This window comes from Hipposideros armiger, unplaced genomic scaffold, assembly GCF_001890085.2.
Source record: "Hipposideros armiger isolate ML-2016 unplaced genomic scaffold, ASM189008v1 scaffold_169, whole genome shotgun sequence".
NCBI classification, from domain to species: Eukaryota; Metazoa; Chordata; class Mammalia; order Chiroptera; family Hipposideridae; genus Hipposideros; species Hipposideros armiger.
The window spans coordinates 610,342-629,259 of NW_017731519.1; the positions used below are offsets into that span (position 1 = coordinate 610,342).

General features: G+C 35.9%; 1 protein-coding gene across 1 annotated transcript in view; it reads right to left on the reverse strand.

The window, feature by feature from the left end:
- The window catches only part of LCA5 (lebercilin LCA5), a 25,992-nt gene extending 7,637 nt beyond the window's left edge, over positions 1–18,355 (reverse strand). Inside the window, exons 1-5 of the mRNA XM_019651918.1 lie at positions 18,137–18,355; positions 15,202–15,598; positions 9,820–10,349; positions 1,604–1,741; positions 564–660 (exon numbers count right to left, since the gene is read on the reverse strand). Of these exons, the coding sequence (XP_019507463.1) occupies positions 564–660; positions 1,604–1,741; positions 9,820–10,349; positions 15,202–15,400 (964 nt within the window). The 5' untranslated portion in view covers positions 15,401–15,598; positions 18,137–18,355. The remainder of the gene's footprint in view (positions 1–563; positions 661–1,603; positions 1,742–9,819; positions 10,350–15,201; positions 15,599–18,136) is intronic.
- Positions 18,356–18,918: the final 563 nt, after the last annotated feature.

Below are 18,918 nucleotides of genomic sequence, written 5' to 3' on the forward strand. Positions count from 1 at the left end.
GAGAGAGAGAGAGAGAGAGAGAGAGAGAGAGAGAATATGCTTGTTTTGCTCAGCTCCATGACTACCCACTATTATATTTTTTGTTTCTAGGGCTTACTGGCAATTATGTAACTTGAGGACAATTCTTACAGGTAAATCCTATTAAGCTTTCACAAAGTTTATGTTTTTAACGTTTTGTAATTCACAGAAGTGGAAAAATCACACTTTCGTTTTAAAAAAATATAGATATGCATAACAATACCAAAGTATTCATGAGCAAAATAAAATAGCTGGGACTTGCTTTAAAATACTCTAAAAAATTAGATGAAACATAATTAGTAAAATGTGTAACTGTTAAATGTAAGTGATATAAATAAAGGTTCATTATACTAAAATCTCTAGTTTGGGGTATGCTTATATATTTTCATAAAAATATAATATTAAATATTAAACTAGTCAATAGTTTAAAGAAAACAAATTCATTTCAATGAAGTTCTTTCCCGTTTGCCTTCCTTCTATTTCAGAATTTTTGTTATTAATAAGTATAGTTAAAACATGTTTTTCAACCATACTAGCTACTATACCATTTTTTCTTGATATAACTTCTTTTTCTTTCTTTGGAGAAGCCTTTGGTAGACGATTAGAATATATATTTTTTATATCCAGTTCTCTCTCTTTTTCCTGAAAACAAATGCAATACAATTAAGGCTGTAGAGTCTCAATTTAAAACAAAGCAAAAATCCTCACCTTGTCCATTGGTATTTTACTTACCTAATTGGAATATTCCTAATTCAGCTTCCTTTAGTAACTACCTAACTACAGAAAGGAATGTCTCTAGGACACTTAGGTTAGGGTAGAGCATGATTCTCCCTACAAAGTCCAATATATATTGGCAGTAAAAAAATGAGATAAAATAAGGCAAAATTCATTTTCTACCCACTCCTACTTATAGAGCTAGTATTGTCCTAAACTGTCTTCCAGGCTTAGTCACAGAGACAAAAAACTTGGTTAGCATCTCTCAAATGTGAGTTATAAATTATTAAGTTAAAAATTAGACCCTTTTAAAAACACAAGTTGTTTTTTACCATTTTGGGGCCATAGCTTTCTCTGACAATTTGATTACCAACGTGAAAATTCTATGAAGATAATGCATAAACATTAAATTTTGCACAAAACTTCAGCCCATCAGTAACCTCAGGATAGAATTAAGAACACCTGCTTTAACAAAATTAACTAATTTGAATGCTTCCTCTAAACACTGTGAAAAGGAAAAGCATATCTGAAATAACTTTAAATGATTAATCCTGGGGTTATATGAGGAAGAACACTGGATTATTCAACTACGCAACACAGAAAAACTCTAGCTCACATGATTTTCTTCCAGAGTTTTATAACTTATTTCAGTGATATCATTCCTATTAGTGTATTCAATGTTTCATTTTTGACATGTGTTATGGTTATTATATTAACAAACCTTTTCTTTTTAAGTGCCAAAGATATCAGAATTTTGTAAATGACATTGTATCACTTACAAATATGAAAAGTAACAGTGTTGTAAAATATTGAGTTTTCATCTAACATATATTATAGAGAGAAAGAATGCAATTTAAAATAAAGGGCTTACCTTTAATTTGTGATAAAGTTGTTGTAGCTCCTTTTGAAGAACTTTATTTTCATCATGAGCCTCAAATGCCCTTTTCCTTTCAGCAAGCAACTGTCGCTGGAAACTGTTAGTACTCAGCTCAAGGTTTTTTGATAGTTCCTATGATATGTGCACACATAAAAAAATAATACTTAAAAATAATTCAACAGTAAAGCACTGTACTTAACATCAAAGTGACTTTTTTAGTAGTACTATACAAGTACATACAGACCAGGCTTGGATTGGTGTTTGCAAACATAAAATAAACTGGGAAATAGACTTACCAACAATTTAGTAACATACGTAGCCTATTATTCCTTTCTTTGTTTTTCACAATGATTTATAAATAAATTTTTAAGCATTTGCCTGAAGCATATGGATAGTCATTTAAGTTGGGAGCAAAAGACAACCAAAGGATGTGATGAGAAACACAGGTTTTTGAGAATCACTGTTTGGACAAACATATACCATGATAGCTGTGTAAAATTACACAGCACTATTCAAGGTGCAGAGATTACCTTGTCAAATATTTCTGAATAAAAACAACAGCCATTTCCATGGTCTTCAAACACGTTCCATGAAGTTTATGAAAGAATTTAGGTTAAAATTATTATTTTTTTAGGTGATGTCAAGTATCATGGTGGTGTAGGTCATTCTTTTTTTATCTCTCTTTGGGTTTACAACTAATCAACATCCGTAAGGGAACTAAAGCACCTCTGCACAGCACACCAGGACACCCCATCTGTTCACCCAAAGGAGAGTGGAGTGGATCTCAGAGCAGGCTGCAGAGCCAGGAGAGTGGCGGTGGCAGCAGAGGGGGGTGCGTGCTGAGTGGCGAAGCGGGCCCCGGCTGTGCATGCTGAAGCTGGAGGGACCTGTTGCTCTCTCTGAGAAGAAACCATAGTAACTATGGGAAGGGAAAGGAAGAAGGCAGACAACAGAATTGCAGGAACACGTTTCCTGCTGTATGCCCCAGGATTCCGGCAAGAGATCCACCCACGGACCTCTGGGACTCCCCTCACCCGAGGATCCCCCTGCATGGGCATGCCAAGAGCTCCAAGTGCTAAGCACACACCTCCCCTCACTCTACCGCCACCACTGTTTTTTCTCCGCAAACTTTTTTCTTATGCATGAGTGCCCAACCTTAGCGGTCTATCAGCTTTGGTAAGAGAAATCAAAACCATGTGCCACAGTACCACTTTCTGGAAAACAAGAGGAAGGCTCCTAATTACGAACCTGTTGAATTGTCAGAATCAAGTAAACAAAGGTGTTCACTACTTCAAATGCAGCAGCAGAGGCACTTTTCATCACCCAAAGAAAAATTACAATAACATGGTATTACAAAAAGAAAATAATTTTTTAGCAACCAAACCCAAAAACATGGAATACTGTATCTAACTGATAAAGAATTCAAAATAATGGTTAAGAAAAAATTCAACAAGCTTCAGGAAAATTCAGAAAGGCAATACAATGACTTCAGGAACAAAATTAATGGATAGAAGGAGTACTTTACCAAAGACATTGCAATTCTAAAACAGAACCAAACAGAAATTCTGGAGCTAAAGAGCTCAAAAGGAATCAAGAGTGCATAAAAAAACCCCACTGGAAATAGAGTAGATCATATGGAAGAGAGAAATGTGAGCTAGAGGATAAAAATTTAGAAATGATTCAGGTGGAAGAAGAGAGAAAACTAAGATTTTTTAAAAGTGAAGAAACCCTACAAGAACTGTCAGACTGCATTAAAAGAGCCAGCCTAAGGTTAATGGCTATACCAAAAGGAGAAGACAGAAGAAGGGAGCAGAGAACTTACTTAGAGAAACAATTGCTGAGAAACTCTCAAACCTGAGAAAGGAACTGGAGCTAATGAAACACCATATTATCTCAAGACAAAAAAGACCTCTGCGTCACATTATATTAAAACTGTCAAAAGTCAATGACAAAGTATTTTAAAGGCAACTGGAGGAAAGCAAAATAAAACCCCAGTAACCTACACAGGAACCCACATAAGGCTATCAGCATATTTCTCAGCAGAAACTCTATAGTCCAAGAAAGAGTGGAAAGATGTATTCAACAAACTATTGAAAGATTTAAATTGCCAGCCAAGAATACTCTATCCAGCAGTTACCTTTCAGATATGGAGAAATATGGTTTTCCCAAACAAACAAATGCAGAGGGAGTTCACCACCACTAGACCTGCCTTACAAAAAATGTTGAAAGGAGCCCTTTAAGTTGAAATGAAAAGATGGAAGTACACAAAATTCTGATTAAGGTGACAGAATAAGAAAACTATTAACTCTTTTTTAGAATAGCATTATATGTTAAACAATTATAGCACAAAGATTAAAAGAAAAGAACATTAAAAATAACTGTAACTACTACAACTTAGTAATTAAACCACAACAGAGAGATAATTTGTGATATCAAAAATATAAAATCAGGAGAGTAAAGAGATGGAAACTTTACAAGTTTATAACAAAAATAAATTGCTATCAGCAGAAGAAGGACTTGAAGTCAAGATGGAGGATTTGGTAAATGTTGTGTTCACCTCCCACAACCACATCAAAATTACAACTAAATTATACAACCACCACCACTGAGAACCACCTGAAGACTAGCTAAACAGAAAGCCTGTAACTAAGGATATAAAGAAGCAGCCATGACAAGACTAGCAGGAGGGGTAGAGGCACAGACAGGTAGGTCCCACATCTATGGTGTGGCGATTAAGAACTGGGAGGGATCTATCAGCTGCAGAGGTACCCCACAAAGAGCAATCCAGCCTGCCCCAGGGCACCATTGTCAGGAAAAGAAGTCCCATGACATCTGACTATGAAAATCAGTGGAAATTGCATTCGAGCGAGACAGAGGGCTGCTGGAGACATTTATGGAGCTGGTTGGGTAGTGCTTCCATGTGGTCTGAATTCAGCCACCTTTGTGTTGAGGGGCCCACACATGGACTCATTCACTCACAAACGTATTTGTTCTGGGCTCCAGTGCAGGAGCAGCAGCTATAAATACACCAGGAACATAGGGGAAGAACTTGAATTGACTAGCTTTAGGGCAAGGGCTGGGGGAGCCAGGGTCAGGGAAGCTCTCTCTGGGGATGGAGGTGCTGGCATTAGCTATTTTTCCTTTGTTGAGTGCTCCTTCCAACCCATCCAGCAGGTAAAGGTGGAAACCAAATCTATATTCTCCATTAACCTGGCTAACACCATCTGCTCTGCCCTAGCGATTCCCTGAGACCCTACCCCACCCAACTTGTATGCTTGGCCCAAATCTCTCCCAGTGGCTTTTCCATACCAGCGGACTTGCCTTGGCTCATGCTGCAAACTTTCCCAAAATCTATCAAAGGTCCACAAACCCCAAACAAGCAGCAGCTGGCCTCAGCATGCCCTGTACTTCTTGCTAAGTGGCCCTGAGTCCAGCACAAGTGCCAACGAGTTTCAACTTGCATTGTAACTCCCATCAGGTGCCCCCCCGCCCCAGGCCTGGCATAAGCTTCAGCCTGTGTTGGCCTGGAAAACAGCTTCAACTAAGTAAGTGGCCAAAAGCCTGGCATAAATAGTGGCTGGATTCAGATCACACAGTGATGCCCACAAACAGGTCCCAACCTGGCACAAGTGGCAGCCAGCCTCAGTTCACAACATAGCCTATTGCAAGCCACAGCCAAACACAGATCACTTTATAGCTCCCACCAGACGGCCCAAGCTAGGAACAAATGGTTGCTGACATTGGCCTGTAACGAAGCCCCTCCCAGGAGGCTCCAGAACCAACACAAAGGAGGCCAGATTCAGACCTCATGAAAGCAGCACCCAGCCAACTTCACAAATGACACATTTAAAGGGTGGACTCGGCTGGCACAGAGCCCTGCTAAAGTGACTTCTGCTCCGTGGGATCAGACCCTACATTACAATTTGTCCACTGTAGTCATAGCAGCCCTCACAGCAAGTCAGTCTGAGAGTCAATCCCACTGACTGATGTGCCATCAGCAATCAAGGCTCATTGACAACAGGAGGGACACCCCAGAAGCACTGGGCTTAGGTGAACAGAGAGGCTGCACCACCGGGCCTCACAAGACACCTACTACATAAGGCCACTCTGCCAAGACTGGGAGACATAGGAGATCTACCTAATACATAGAAACAAACACAGGGAGGCAGCCAGAATGAGGAGACAAAGAAACACGTCCCAAATGAAAGAACAGGACAAAGCTCCAGAAAGAGAACTGAATAAAACAGTGACAAGCAAACTATCAGATACAGAGTTCAAAACACTGGTTATAAGGGTGCTTAAGAAACTTAGGGGAAGAATACATGAATTCAGTTAGAACTTTAACAAAGAGAAATCTAAAAAAAAAAAGAACCAGTCAGAAATGAATATAAGCATTGAAATGGAGAACACATGACAGGGAATGAACAGCAGATTAGATAAAGCAGAGGATGAAATCAGTGATCTGAAAGACACAGGTAGCAGAAAATACCAAATTGGAACCACAAAAAAAAATAATAATAATAATTTTTAAAAATGAGGATAGTTTAAGGGACCTCTGAGAAACATTAAGCATACTAACACTTGCACCCTAGGGGTACCAGAAGGAGAAGAGAGAGAATACGGGATTTAAACCTATTTGAAGCAATCATGACAGAAAACTTCCCTAACCTGGCAAAGAAAATAGACGTACAGTCCAGGAAGTGCAGAGTCCCAAACAAGAAGAATGAAAAGAGGCCCACACGAAGACATACCATAATTAAAATGCCAAAGTTTAAAGACAAAGAGAAAATATTAAAAGTAGTAAGAAGAAAGCAGTGACGTACAAGAAAGTTCCCATAAGACTATCAGCAGATTTTTTTAACAGAAACTTTGCAGGTCAGAAAGGCTTGACACAACCAAGATTACTATCCCCAGCAAGGTTATGATTTAGTATCAAATATAAAGAGTTATTGAGCCCACATTTCTCCTTCATTTATTCATTCTTTAAAAAGTATTACTGGAGGACCGGCAGAGTGGCGTGTTGATTAGGAGTTTGCTTGGGACGCCAGCTCTGAGCAGCAGGGCCCCAGTTTGGATCCCACATATGAGGGCCAGTGATGCTGCGCCCTCTACAGCTAAGATGGTGAACAACAGCTCGACCTGAAGCTGGACTGCCGTGAGTCGCCAGCAACGGCATAGGCTGCAGTGGGGCTGGCCCGCAGCCGGCATGAGCTTTCATGAGTTGCTATGGGGAAAAGCGCAATGATAATACCAACATGGGCCAGTGAAGCGACGTCCTCCACAACTAGACTGAAGAACAAAAGGACAGCAACTTTGTTCCCCTTCCTCGATTCCCCAATAAAAATCTTAAAAAAAAAAAAAAAAGTTTTCCAAATGAAAAAATGTTGGAGTTCAACACCACTAAACCAATATTACACAACTGTTAAAAGGACTTCTTTAAGTAAAAAAGAAGAGATCAAAAGTATGAGTCAGAAAATATAGGAAAGAAAAAAATTCTCACTGACAAAGGCAAATAGTAAAAGCAGTGAATAAACAACTATAAAGCTAGTACAAAGGTTAAAAGTCAAACGCAGAAAGTTAATGTGTTATTACAACAATAAATTAAGGGATGCACACAAATACATACATGCAAAAGAAGTAAAAAGTAATTGCAAAAATAAATGTTGAGGGGGTGAGTAAAAGGGACAAGAGACTTTAAAACAGGGTTGTAGCAAGAAACAAAGACAGACATTCCATAATAATAAATGGATCAATCCAACAAGAGGATATAACTCTCATAAACATCTACGTACCCAATGTAGGAGAATCTAAATACACAAAATGAATATTTGTAGATATAAAGGGAGAGTCTGAAAGAATAGAATCACAGTAGGGGATTTTAATACTCCATTGACATCAATGGGTAGATCATCCAGACAGAAAATCAACACGGAAATGGTGGCCTTAAATGAAACATTAGATCAAATGGATTTAACTGATTTTTTTAGAGCATTTCATCCTAAAGCAGCAGAATATACATTATTTTCTAGTGTACATTAAACATTTTTCAGGATAGGCCATGTTAGGCCACAAAACAAGTCTCAATATTTGAGAAGACTGAAATCATATCAAGCATCTTCTCCGATCACAATGGTATGTACTAGAAATCAATTACAAGAAAAAAACTAAAAAATACAGAAATTCATGAAAACTAAATAACATGCTACTAAAGCATGAATCGGTTAACAACGAGAGCATGGAAGAAATCAAAAGATACCTTGAGACATATGAAAACAAAAATACAGTGACCCAAAATCTAGGATACACTGCCAAAGCAGCTCTAAGAGGGAAATACACAGCAACACACGCCTGCCTCAAGAAACAAGAAACATCTCAAGTAATCTAAACTTACACCCTAAAAAACTAGAAAAAGAAGAACAAACAGCCCAAAGTGAACAGAAGGAAGGAAATAATAAAGATCAGAGCAGAAATAACAAAATAAGAGTCTAGAAAAACAATAGAAAATATCAATGAAACCAAGAGCTGGTTCTTTGAAATGATAAACAAAATTGATAAACCTTTAGCCAGGTTCATAAAAAAAAAATAAAATAAATAAGAGAAGGCCCAGATAGATAAAATCATAAATGAAATAGGAGAAGTAACAACTGACACCACAGAAATAAAAAAACATTGTAAAAAATAATAAACAATTATCTGCCAACAAATTGTACAACCTAGAAGAAATGGATAATTCCTAGAAACATACAATCTTCTGAAGATCAATCAGGATGAAACAGAAAACATGAACAGACTGATAACTATGAATGAAATCAAGTCAGTAATCAAAAAACTCCCAACAAACAAAAGCCTTGGACCAGATGGCTTCACAGCAGAATTTCACCAAACATTCAAAGAAAAATTAATACCTATCCTTCTCAAACTATTCCAAAAAAGTGAAGTGGAGTGAAGGCTCCTAAACTCATTTTATAAGGCCAGCATTACCCTGATACCAAAACCAGACAAAGACCCTACAAAGGGCCAATATCCCCAGTGAACATAGATGCAAAAATCCTCAACAAAATATTAGCAAACCAAATTCACCAATACATTAAAAAGATCACATAACTAGGTCAAGTGGGATTTATTCCAGGAATACAAGGTTGGGTCATATCCTCAAATCAATTAAGATAATACACCACATAAACAAAACAAAGGTTAAAAATCATATGATCATATCAACAGATGTAGAAAAAGCATTTGATAACCCAACATCAATTTATGATAAACACTTTCAGCCATGTATCAAAAACATACCATGTATAAAAACACCTAATACACTGTAAGAGGCGTGTTTGTTTATTTATTTATTCATATTTCTGACTTTCCCTTGCTCAGAGAGCTCTCACAGCAGGCATTATTCCAATACTTTCCCCCTAAGTTTGCTTTCCAAACTTCATGTAAATTCTAAGCAACCCTCAGCCCTGATCAGGTCTTCTGTTTGATACATACAGAGGGTGCCAAAAAATGTACACACATTTTAAGACAGGAAAACTGTGCTAAAATTGTAATACTCAATATATACCAATAACGAAAGATGAATACAAGTCATGTGTATACATTTTTTGGCACTCCCGGTATATATAGCAGGTAGTATCTAATATAATAAGTTCTCTGTGTAATAGTTATGGGGTAGTATTCTTTTCCTCTCTCATTTCAAGAAAAAAAATATTTTTAAAAGACCTGCTGTAATCTCAGACAAGTAACTCAACAATCTTCCACCCACCTCTCATATCAGTTTTTATTTGGGGGACTAGAGGTACATCTTGCCCCAAAAGATGTCTTTCACAAATGTTGAAAGAAATAAAAACAAAGTATTGTTCATGTGGCATTTTTTATACAATGCCTCCAAAATGTCAGTTTTATACACTGTAGTTCCTATAGCGTATCATTTTCAATTTTAGAGAAACAAATAGTCAAATAGTGTATTTCCCACAAAGGCTATGATCCACGGAATTAAACATTTATCCATTAGCATGTGGCCCATTAATGTGTAGTTTTTTGCATTTTGCTCTTAAATATATAATCTTAAATTTTTCCTAATCTTTTACTCAGGAAGATAATACTAAAAAAAAAAAAGTTTTCATTTCCAAGCAATTGTTGGGAATGCGCACATCAAATGCCCAATGAAAACCAACACAAAACAGCACAATTAGAAGCTGTAGTAATTTTACCTTAATTCTTCTCTCGGTGTCATCTAATTTTAACTCTGCTGCAACTAGTTTCTTTGCCAAATCATCTCGTTCAGGTAGGTGTCTAGCTTCAGAGATCTTTTTCAGTTTCTGAAAGGAAAATTTTGTCCTAAATAGTTCACCTTCTGTATCTTTCACCCTTTTCTCAGTTGCCCGTTCTTTCTCTTGAGATTTTCTTAAGCGTTCTTTGAGTGCTGTAATCTCATTGTTATGACGAGCAATAAGTTGTGAGATTTCATTTTCTGTATCTTCAAACTTATTCAGGGCTTTCTCCTGTCTGTATTGAAGCCTTTTCAAAGCCTTATTTTCTTTTAGCAGCTCAGCTAACTTGACCTGGAGTTCAGTTACTTCATTCTGCAATTCATTGATTTTTAGCAGTCTTGCAGAAAGAACCCGTTTTGTAACAAGATCAATATCTTTCCGTGGTGGCTCCCTATTGAGGCTCTGGGAGCGAAATCCCACTCGGACTCCCTTTCTGTTTGGTGGGCCCTTAGGACTTTGTTTCCTAGGGGCTAAAAAAGAAACAGTAATAAAGTGAAAGCTGTACTAAATGTAGTATTATTTTTAATTGTAACACAAGTGGATACATAATATTCTTTAGTTATTTTGTTTCTGAAAATGTGATTTTTGAGTATTTAGTTAAATATCAGAGCTCTTAACATAATGTTTTTATTAAGAAAGGTTTGGAATCTTTCAGGAAAGGTCAAGAATATTCTGATCCATCACAATGATATACCAATAGTTTATAGAGAATAATTTTACATTGTTTTAAAAGATGGCAGTATCAGGCTTCACCACTTTTACCTTTATAATAAGATGGCAAGTCAGAATCTAACATGCGCATCATCAGCATTAGCATGGTGCCTAATAAACACTAGACGAAACATCATGATATTCAAGTCATTTGCGCCAAAATATTTGGGATCGTTATTTCCAATGTGGAAATGTATGTTTTCTCTAAATTTATTAGAACTCTTTCTTTATTTGGAGAAACAGGGCAACGACATGTTGTTCAGTGAGAAGGTTTGGGTTTGGAACTCAGATTTACCACTTAGAACCCCTTGGGAAGTTAATTCAACTAAACCTTTCCAGGTCTATTTTCCCCTCCCACAGAATGAGGATACCACCTACATGGTTAGGTTGTTGTGAAGATTAAATGACGGATGCATGTAAATAAAACAAAGTTCCCCACAAACATTCTGTCAGTAGTAAGAACTCAATCCCATACATTGGTGATTGAAAATGGAAAACACTTCAGCATTACAGTTGTGATTGTAAATGCTTTCTTTTTGTGTGATGTTTATATCAAAACATCTGACAATTTGAAAACAAGATAAAAACACTACATCCTAAAAATATAAACATGAAATCCTTAAAGTGTACATATTAGATCACATTTCACAAAATTTTTGAATGTTACTATTTTTACTAAAAGTTCATTCAACTTGGCCTCACTACACAGAACACCTTTAAAAGAGGGTTCTGCCACAGTTGAGAATAAAGAACTTTAATCTCGGGCCTGCAGAGTGGCTCAGTTGGTTAAGAGCTGAGTTAAGAGCGCGAGCTCTGAGCAACAGGACTGCCGGTTCAATTCCCAAATGGACCAGTGTCGCTGCACCCGAGCTGACCTGTTGCTGCACTGCTAACAGGTAGCAGGATGACTCAGCTAGTGTAACAAGACTGCCTGTTCAATGGTGGACTATGCCCACCTGCAACTAAGACTGAACTTGAGCTGAGCTGCCGCCCGGATGGCTCAGTGGATACAGCATGCGCTCTTAACAACAAGGCCGCCTGGTTCAACTCCCGCATGGGATGGTGGTTATGCTGACCCACAACTAAGACTGAATTTGGCACCTTGAGCTGAGCTGCCGCTGGATGGCTCAGTAGATAGAGTGTGCACTCTTAACAACAAGGCTGCTGGTTCGACTCCCGCATGGGATGGTGGCTACACCCACCCGCAACTAAGATGAACACAGCACCTTGAGCTTAGAGGCCACGAGCTGCTGACGGGAAGCCAGATGGCGACTGGCACCCTCCACAACGAAGAGCTCTCTACAATGAAGACTGAAGAACAACTTGGCCAGTCCCCTTCCCAATATCCCAACACTGTTCCCCTCCCCCAATTCCCCAATAAAAGCTTAAAAAAAAAAAAAACAACTTTAATCTCCAAGGTGGCTGCATTTTCAAGAAGAAAATGCATTCTAGAGTAAAAAAAACATAAAGAAAAACTAGAAAAATCCAACCTTTCCCTACCCATCTCTCCAGCCATGAATACTTATCTGGACAAGCAAAGAATAATAAACAGTATTTACAACTTAATGTTATAAAGTTTCATTAGAAAGATGGAAGATTATATAGAAGGTGTTTTGATTGCATACTGATTTGGGATTCCAGCTCTATAAATGCTTGAATAGATCAAAGGAAGTGGTAAAAAACAAGAAATGCAGGAATACCTACTTACAACTTCGAAGCTATGCTACTCAGTATAGTAGTCACTAGTCATATATTGCTACTGAGCTATTTGAAGTATGGGTAGTCAAAACTGAGATATGCCATGGCTGTGAAAAACACACTGGAATTCAAACACTTAGTTCCAAAACAAACAAACAAAAAGAATGCAGAATATCCCACATACAATGTTTTATATTCACTATATTTATAAATGATATTTTGGTTATGTTGGGTTAAAATATATTATTAAAATTAATTTCACCTGTTTTTATTCTTAATGTGGTTACCACATAATATAAAATTACATGTGTGGTGTGCATTATATTTCTATTGGACAGCAATGTTCCAATTTTAATTTGGAGAGACCATCATCTCAATTTTCTTTCCCAATATAATGAGTTGACAGAGTTTTGGTATCTATATGCTATTATAGAATATGTACTGAGCTCTTGGAATGACAGAAACTTTATACATAAAAACGACTATACATAAAGATGAATGTTCATCATTCCAAAGCTCTGATTTTTATGTATAAAGTTACACAGCTCAGCAAATAATGTCCTATAAATAGAAATTTGTTTTATTTGAAAAATTAAAACCTATATAAAAATCAGGATAAAAATTTTCCACTAATATTTTACTTCAACTACTCAGTGAGACAAAAAGGGATTCCACAACCAGCTTTTTGACATCCTAAAAATCTGAACATTTACTTTTAACATATTCTATTTGTATGACTACAAACTGATGAATAAAAGTACACTTAACCTGAACTCAGAAATATTTCCCAGCTTTCATCTACCTTTTTTATTTCCAATTTTAAAACTCTTAAGGTGAAATATGGTGCTAAGAGAAGAAAGATGATTCTCATGCACATCATTCTTCATTTGCCTTAAGTCACCACCAAAAAGAGGGTGATAAAATATTGCTTTTTTCTTCCTTCAGGAGTTAAAAATATGGCTCGTTTAAAAAATATGTAGTAAAGATAAACTATGTATCTACCAAAAACTCAATGTTTATATTGCTGATAAAACAAGAAATAAATATGTAATGTACAATCATGTATAACCTAAAAACAATAGAATGTGTAATATACAAACATGCATACCTAAACTATTATTAAATTTTATCATTATACATGTAACTCCTGATAGAACACCAATTTTCTTTTTAAACGTAATAAAATGCTGAAAATAAAAAGGAGAAGGGAAGACTATGTTATGAATCATGTAAATCCTCAAATTCAAGTGTTCAAGATGCTATTTTAATCACATCTGTTCTTTCCTCAGTTTAGTCTACACTGGTGATTGCAACTTACACCAAGGGAAATTAACTTAGTGTTTAGGGAAAAGTATCAGTTTGGTCCTTGATCTAAGGTAGACAAATTATCACAGATTTTAGTTCAAAAGACAATGCAAAGCAGAAAACCGTACAAGTCAGACTGAGGACAATAATTGAAAATTTTCTGGGTGATCCTGGAACTTTTTCACAGCTTTTTTTCAATATCTTCTCAAATAAGATAAGGCTCAAGAAGTTCTGACTCCTTAATTGGGTGGCCTCCAAAACTGCTTCTGGGGAAGGAGTGAAAGATTAAAGTTTTCCTACAAATAATTCCCTATTATTTTGAGGGAATAAATAAGCATTTTCTAAGGTTCAACTCTAAGGTCTGTTTGTTTTTAATTATGTAGCAAAGGTTTAATATCAGATCATGTGCTGAACCACAAAATCAAAACAAGAGGCCCACACTGAGACAGATTTGGAAGGAGAGACCGAAAAACCTGCAGGCTTGTGCTTGCAAAAAAAAAAAAAGGAAGAAAGAAAAGAAAAAAAGAGCACCCAATTGTTTAAAAGTATGGACATCGCTAGATCAGGGGTCCATGACAGATTGCTTTCAAAAGGTACATATATCCTTGGAGATTTTTAAAAAGCAAATATTATTTTTCAAAGTAAAATTTATATAGGTAAATTTAATTATACCCTGTTTAAATCTTTTTGGTGGCTATTTCCCCAAAGAAACAATCAATATGTCAGCTCTGGATTCGAGATGTTACATGACCTGGCCTGTTTTCCGTTTCAGATCCCAATTTTAACACTCCTTGCCTTGCAATCTAAACTTTCACCATTCTAAGCTACTGCTGTTATAACTGTGCTGCATTTATTAATGTACATTACAAACTACCTCATTTACCTTAACTTATTTTTCCATGGTGTACTTGTAGTTCTTACATACTTTGTTACTAAGTAGTACATCAGGGTGTACTTGACTAGGGATTTTTTAAGATGAAGAAGCAATTTTTAGAATATTACCTAGTCAAATATGTATTAATACCTAATTCCAGACTAGTTAAAAATAATTTTAACAAGAAAAATTATTTCTAATTATTAATCTTGTTTCCATTATAACACAAATAGAAAACAGACTGTGGTCTCAAATCCCAAATTCTATTTCTAGGTTTAATTTGAACTTCTGCAGTAAGCACTGCATGACCTAGGGGAAGTAATTTTACTCAATTTAAAAAGATGTCCCTTAACCACTTTATATCTATGCCTTTCACTACTTTTTAAAATTAAAGACAAAGAAAGGTATTGACATTTTGTGACATTTTCTTCCTGCCTTTATAATTCCTCAGCAATCCCAAGACAAGCATTTATTTAGAAAGAAAATGAGAAGCTTTATTTATGGTTCTTTCTTCTGTATATAGTATAACTTTGAATATAACAAAGGATAACACACAGTGCCATAAATAATATTTATATAAATTTATAAAAATATATCCTATTCAAAGTGTAGACTGGCCCATTTACATGCATATAGCAATATACATACTAATAAAAGAGTTTCATTAATGCATGATTTCCTTATGCACTCAAAATGAGTCTTCTAGGATTACTGGACTCTTAAAGAATGCTTACCTTGGTGATGCACTTGGCTATCTGAGATTTGTCTTTTAGGGCTTTGTCCCTTAATACTCGTAGGTGAAGAGGAATTGACCAGCGATGACCGGCCAGAGGACTGTGGTGTAGTCTCAAAATCAGATGAACAATAACAGTAATGGTGTTTGTTTGCCTTACTTTCTTGGTCAGCATCTGGACTTCTTTCTCTTTCCCCCATGGTTTTCAAAAATGGTCACTAGTCACATAATTTCACAGATTCTTTTTTCCAAAAAAATCCATGACAAGCCTGAAGAGCATTTTTTTTTTTTGGAGTCTTTAGATCCTCGTGATAATATTCATGTCTGTGCAATTTGTCTTCTCTACGTATCTGTAGTCCACAATTCACATTAGCAACCAGAAGATACACATTTTCCCCCTACAATTAAGAAAAGGGGAGTGAAACTCATATTGTGAAATAGATTTCTACTGTTAATTACAATGAAAGATAAAAGCAAAATCATATACTACTATTTTAAAAAGAGACAATTTAATTCATCTATATTTTCACACACCTATTTACAGTATCTGGAGAAAAGACAGATTATTATAGCCTAGATAAAGAACATGTAAGGTATCTGACATATAAGTGCTTCTGAAGAAATGTTATCTGAATTTGACTCCCTTGAATCTTATAAGATTTATAATAAGTACAAATGCTGATTTTAACAAGTGAATAATGATCAAATAACCAGTTCTTTTCTTTTTTTTTTTGAGGGGGCGGGGGCGGTAAACAACAAGCTTGCTAAAAGAAAAATATCCAAGATTAACTACATAAAAATGTGAAACTAAAGTATGTAAAAATTAATCAAATTAAAACACTTGATGAAAAACACTTGCGACATGACAGAAAAATGATTACCATCCTTAAGATATAAATAAATACCTCATAACACCCCATATAGAAAATAAAAGACCAAAAGTTAAATGGGCAAAATACATGTTAAGACCCTTAGCAGGTAATACAAATGATAGGCACATAAAAATATTCAACCTCAGATACCATTTTTAAACCTATCAAATTACCAAAGATTTTTCAAAACAACACTCTGCTGCCAGAATGGCTATCAAGAAAAGATCCACAGAATTTTTGGAAAAAAAAGTTGGCATGATGTATTAAAACTTTATATTTTATTATATTTAAAACATATATTTTAACCTTTGATCTAGTAATTCTATTCCTGCATGCCAACAAAATAATCCTAAATAAAGGGAAAAATTATATGTAAATGTTTAATGCAATAGAATTATTTTTTTTTTAAAGAAGCAACTTAAATGTCTAACCATTCTGGAATAATAAAAAGTGTTATAAAAATCAATTCAGCATAATATCACGCAGCTGTTAGAATTGTTTACCAAAAAGTTTGTTAACAAGTGTTTATATTATTATGGTAAAGAAAATATTCAAACTGGTGTATATAATAGGATCTGAACTACATATATTCACTGAAAAATATTGAGTATTCTTCCTGTTTGAACTCGGAAACTGAAAAAAAATTGCAAAGCGAGGGATATGTATACACCAAAATAGTGTCTGTCTGAGCGACGTGAATTTTAGATTATTTTATCTCTTAATTTTGATTTTGATTTTCTAATAAAATTGGATCACTTTTATAATTAGAATATTATTTTTTTCTAATATTTAGAAGAAACAAAAATCCCATTGATGAAATTAGTGTTCAAAGTATAGTGGTTCTAGTACTATATGAAAAAAGACATACACAAGACAGCACTGCTACTATTCCTTGCAGCACTACTGTAGTGGTAAAGGACTAAAACAATCAAAATGGCAGTCAATAAGAACTGGCTACATACACCCAAACACCTACACAATAAAGTGCAGCATTAGGAAGCTATTACAGAAAAGGAGACTATCTCTGTATATTCTCTATAATCCCTAGTGACCTCCAGGAAATGTTAAGAAAAAGAAGATGGAGAAAGGCATATATAGTATACTACCATTTATCAAAGAAAGGTTATAAATACACACACATAACTTTCGAAGTTTTTAAAAAGCAGGAGGGCCGGCCGAGTGGCTCAGTTGGTTAAGAGCTCACGCAAGAGTTTGAGCTCTGAGCAACAGCGGTTCGATTCCCGGCCTGAGCTGAGCAGCCGCTGAGCTGCCAACAGGTGGCAGGACGGCTCAGCTTAAACAAAAATAAAGAAGTAAAAAGCAGAAAACACCTAATGAAAAAGAGGATGAGGGGTTCTCTAATGCAGGGCTTCCAAAAATGGAAACAAAAATGGAAATGTTCTATAATCTGTGCTGCCCAATGCAGTAAGTAGCTAGGCACATGTAGCTACTGAGCACTTGAAATGTGGCAAGTGTGACTGAGAACTAATTTTTAATTTTGTTGAATTCTAATTAATTAAAAATTTAAAAGCCACAGGTATTGGTGGTTAGCTGATTGAAAACAGCCAGCTGCAGGGGAAGGGAGGAAGCTGAGTTCAGGGGCAGAGATAGTAAGAAGCTAGACTTCTTTGTCTATAATTTTTGTAGACTACTTGGGAAATTAAAATTTTTGGAAATTAGATTTTTAAAAAGCAATTCCTATAAATCAAAAGAAAATGAAACAAATCAAACTACATATACAGTTGGTGGCAAATCCACACATATTAACCAGTTCAGACTTTAAAACACTGATTTAACTTTATATCCCTAGTGAGATATAGCCCACAGACAAAAAAAAAAAAAAAGGCAAATTTGTATTTCAACACAGGAAGAAACAAACTGAGTTTTAAAACTTTGTAGTCCAAAATTTGAATTAAGAGTATAAGAATGAATTCATGATGGATTTTATAGTTTTTTAAAAACCTATTTCCTAGGTATGTCCATTGAAAAATCTTAGAAACAAGGAACAAATGAATTGCAATGAACATTCCTAGTACCCAGATATAGTGTCAAAATACTATTTACCTTTAAAAGAAACGAGCTGTTGCTGGCGACAGTGTAGGCTGCAGTGGAGCTGCAGTGGGCTGCCGTGAGCTACCATGAGTGGCTGGCAGCCAGCATGAGCGGCCAGCAGCCAGTATGAGCTGCCAAGAGCTGCCCTGAGCGGCTGGCTGTTCAGCGGCCGGTTACCGATCTGCCTCACCCTGGACGAGCGCAACGATAATACCAACATGGGCGAGTGAAGCAACGTCCTCCACAACTAGACTGAAGAACAAAAGGATAGCAACTTTTATGTTCCCCTCCCCCAATTCCCCAATAAAATCTAAAAAAAAAAAAAGAAACTAGAGCTACTCATAAAATATCTCATTCCTTATCTGAGGGAGGAAATACACAAGATGAACCTAAAAATCTAGAAATCTGGTTACACTGGAAAGCAAGGAAACTATCAGACACTCCATGGAGTGTCAGACGGGCTCAGGAGCCAGCTGGGAGCTCCTACTAGGCAAAGATGAACTGATTTCACCATCAAAAGAACTGTATAAGCAAAGGATTAAAATCCATGAGGCCATATGATATTTTAAAAAACTAATTAGTTACCTTTGGAAGATGCCAGGAAACCAACTAATTCATCTGAAAATTGATACAATAAAAAGGGAAAAAAAATCAAACATATATCTTGCCTATACTGTTACCAGTTATATCTCAAAAATAGTAACTAGAGGGAAGTATTTCTTTACAAAATTATTCTGGCTAATAAATGAAAAAGGACATATTATAATGATAGAATTAGAATGCTGCCGTTTTGT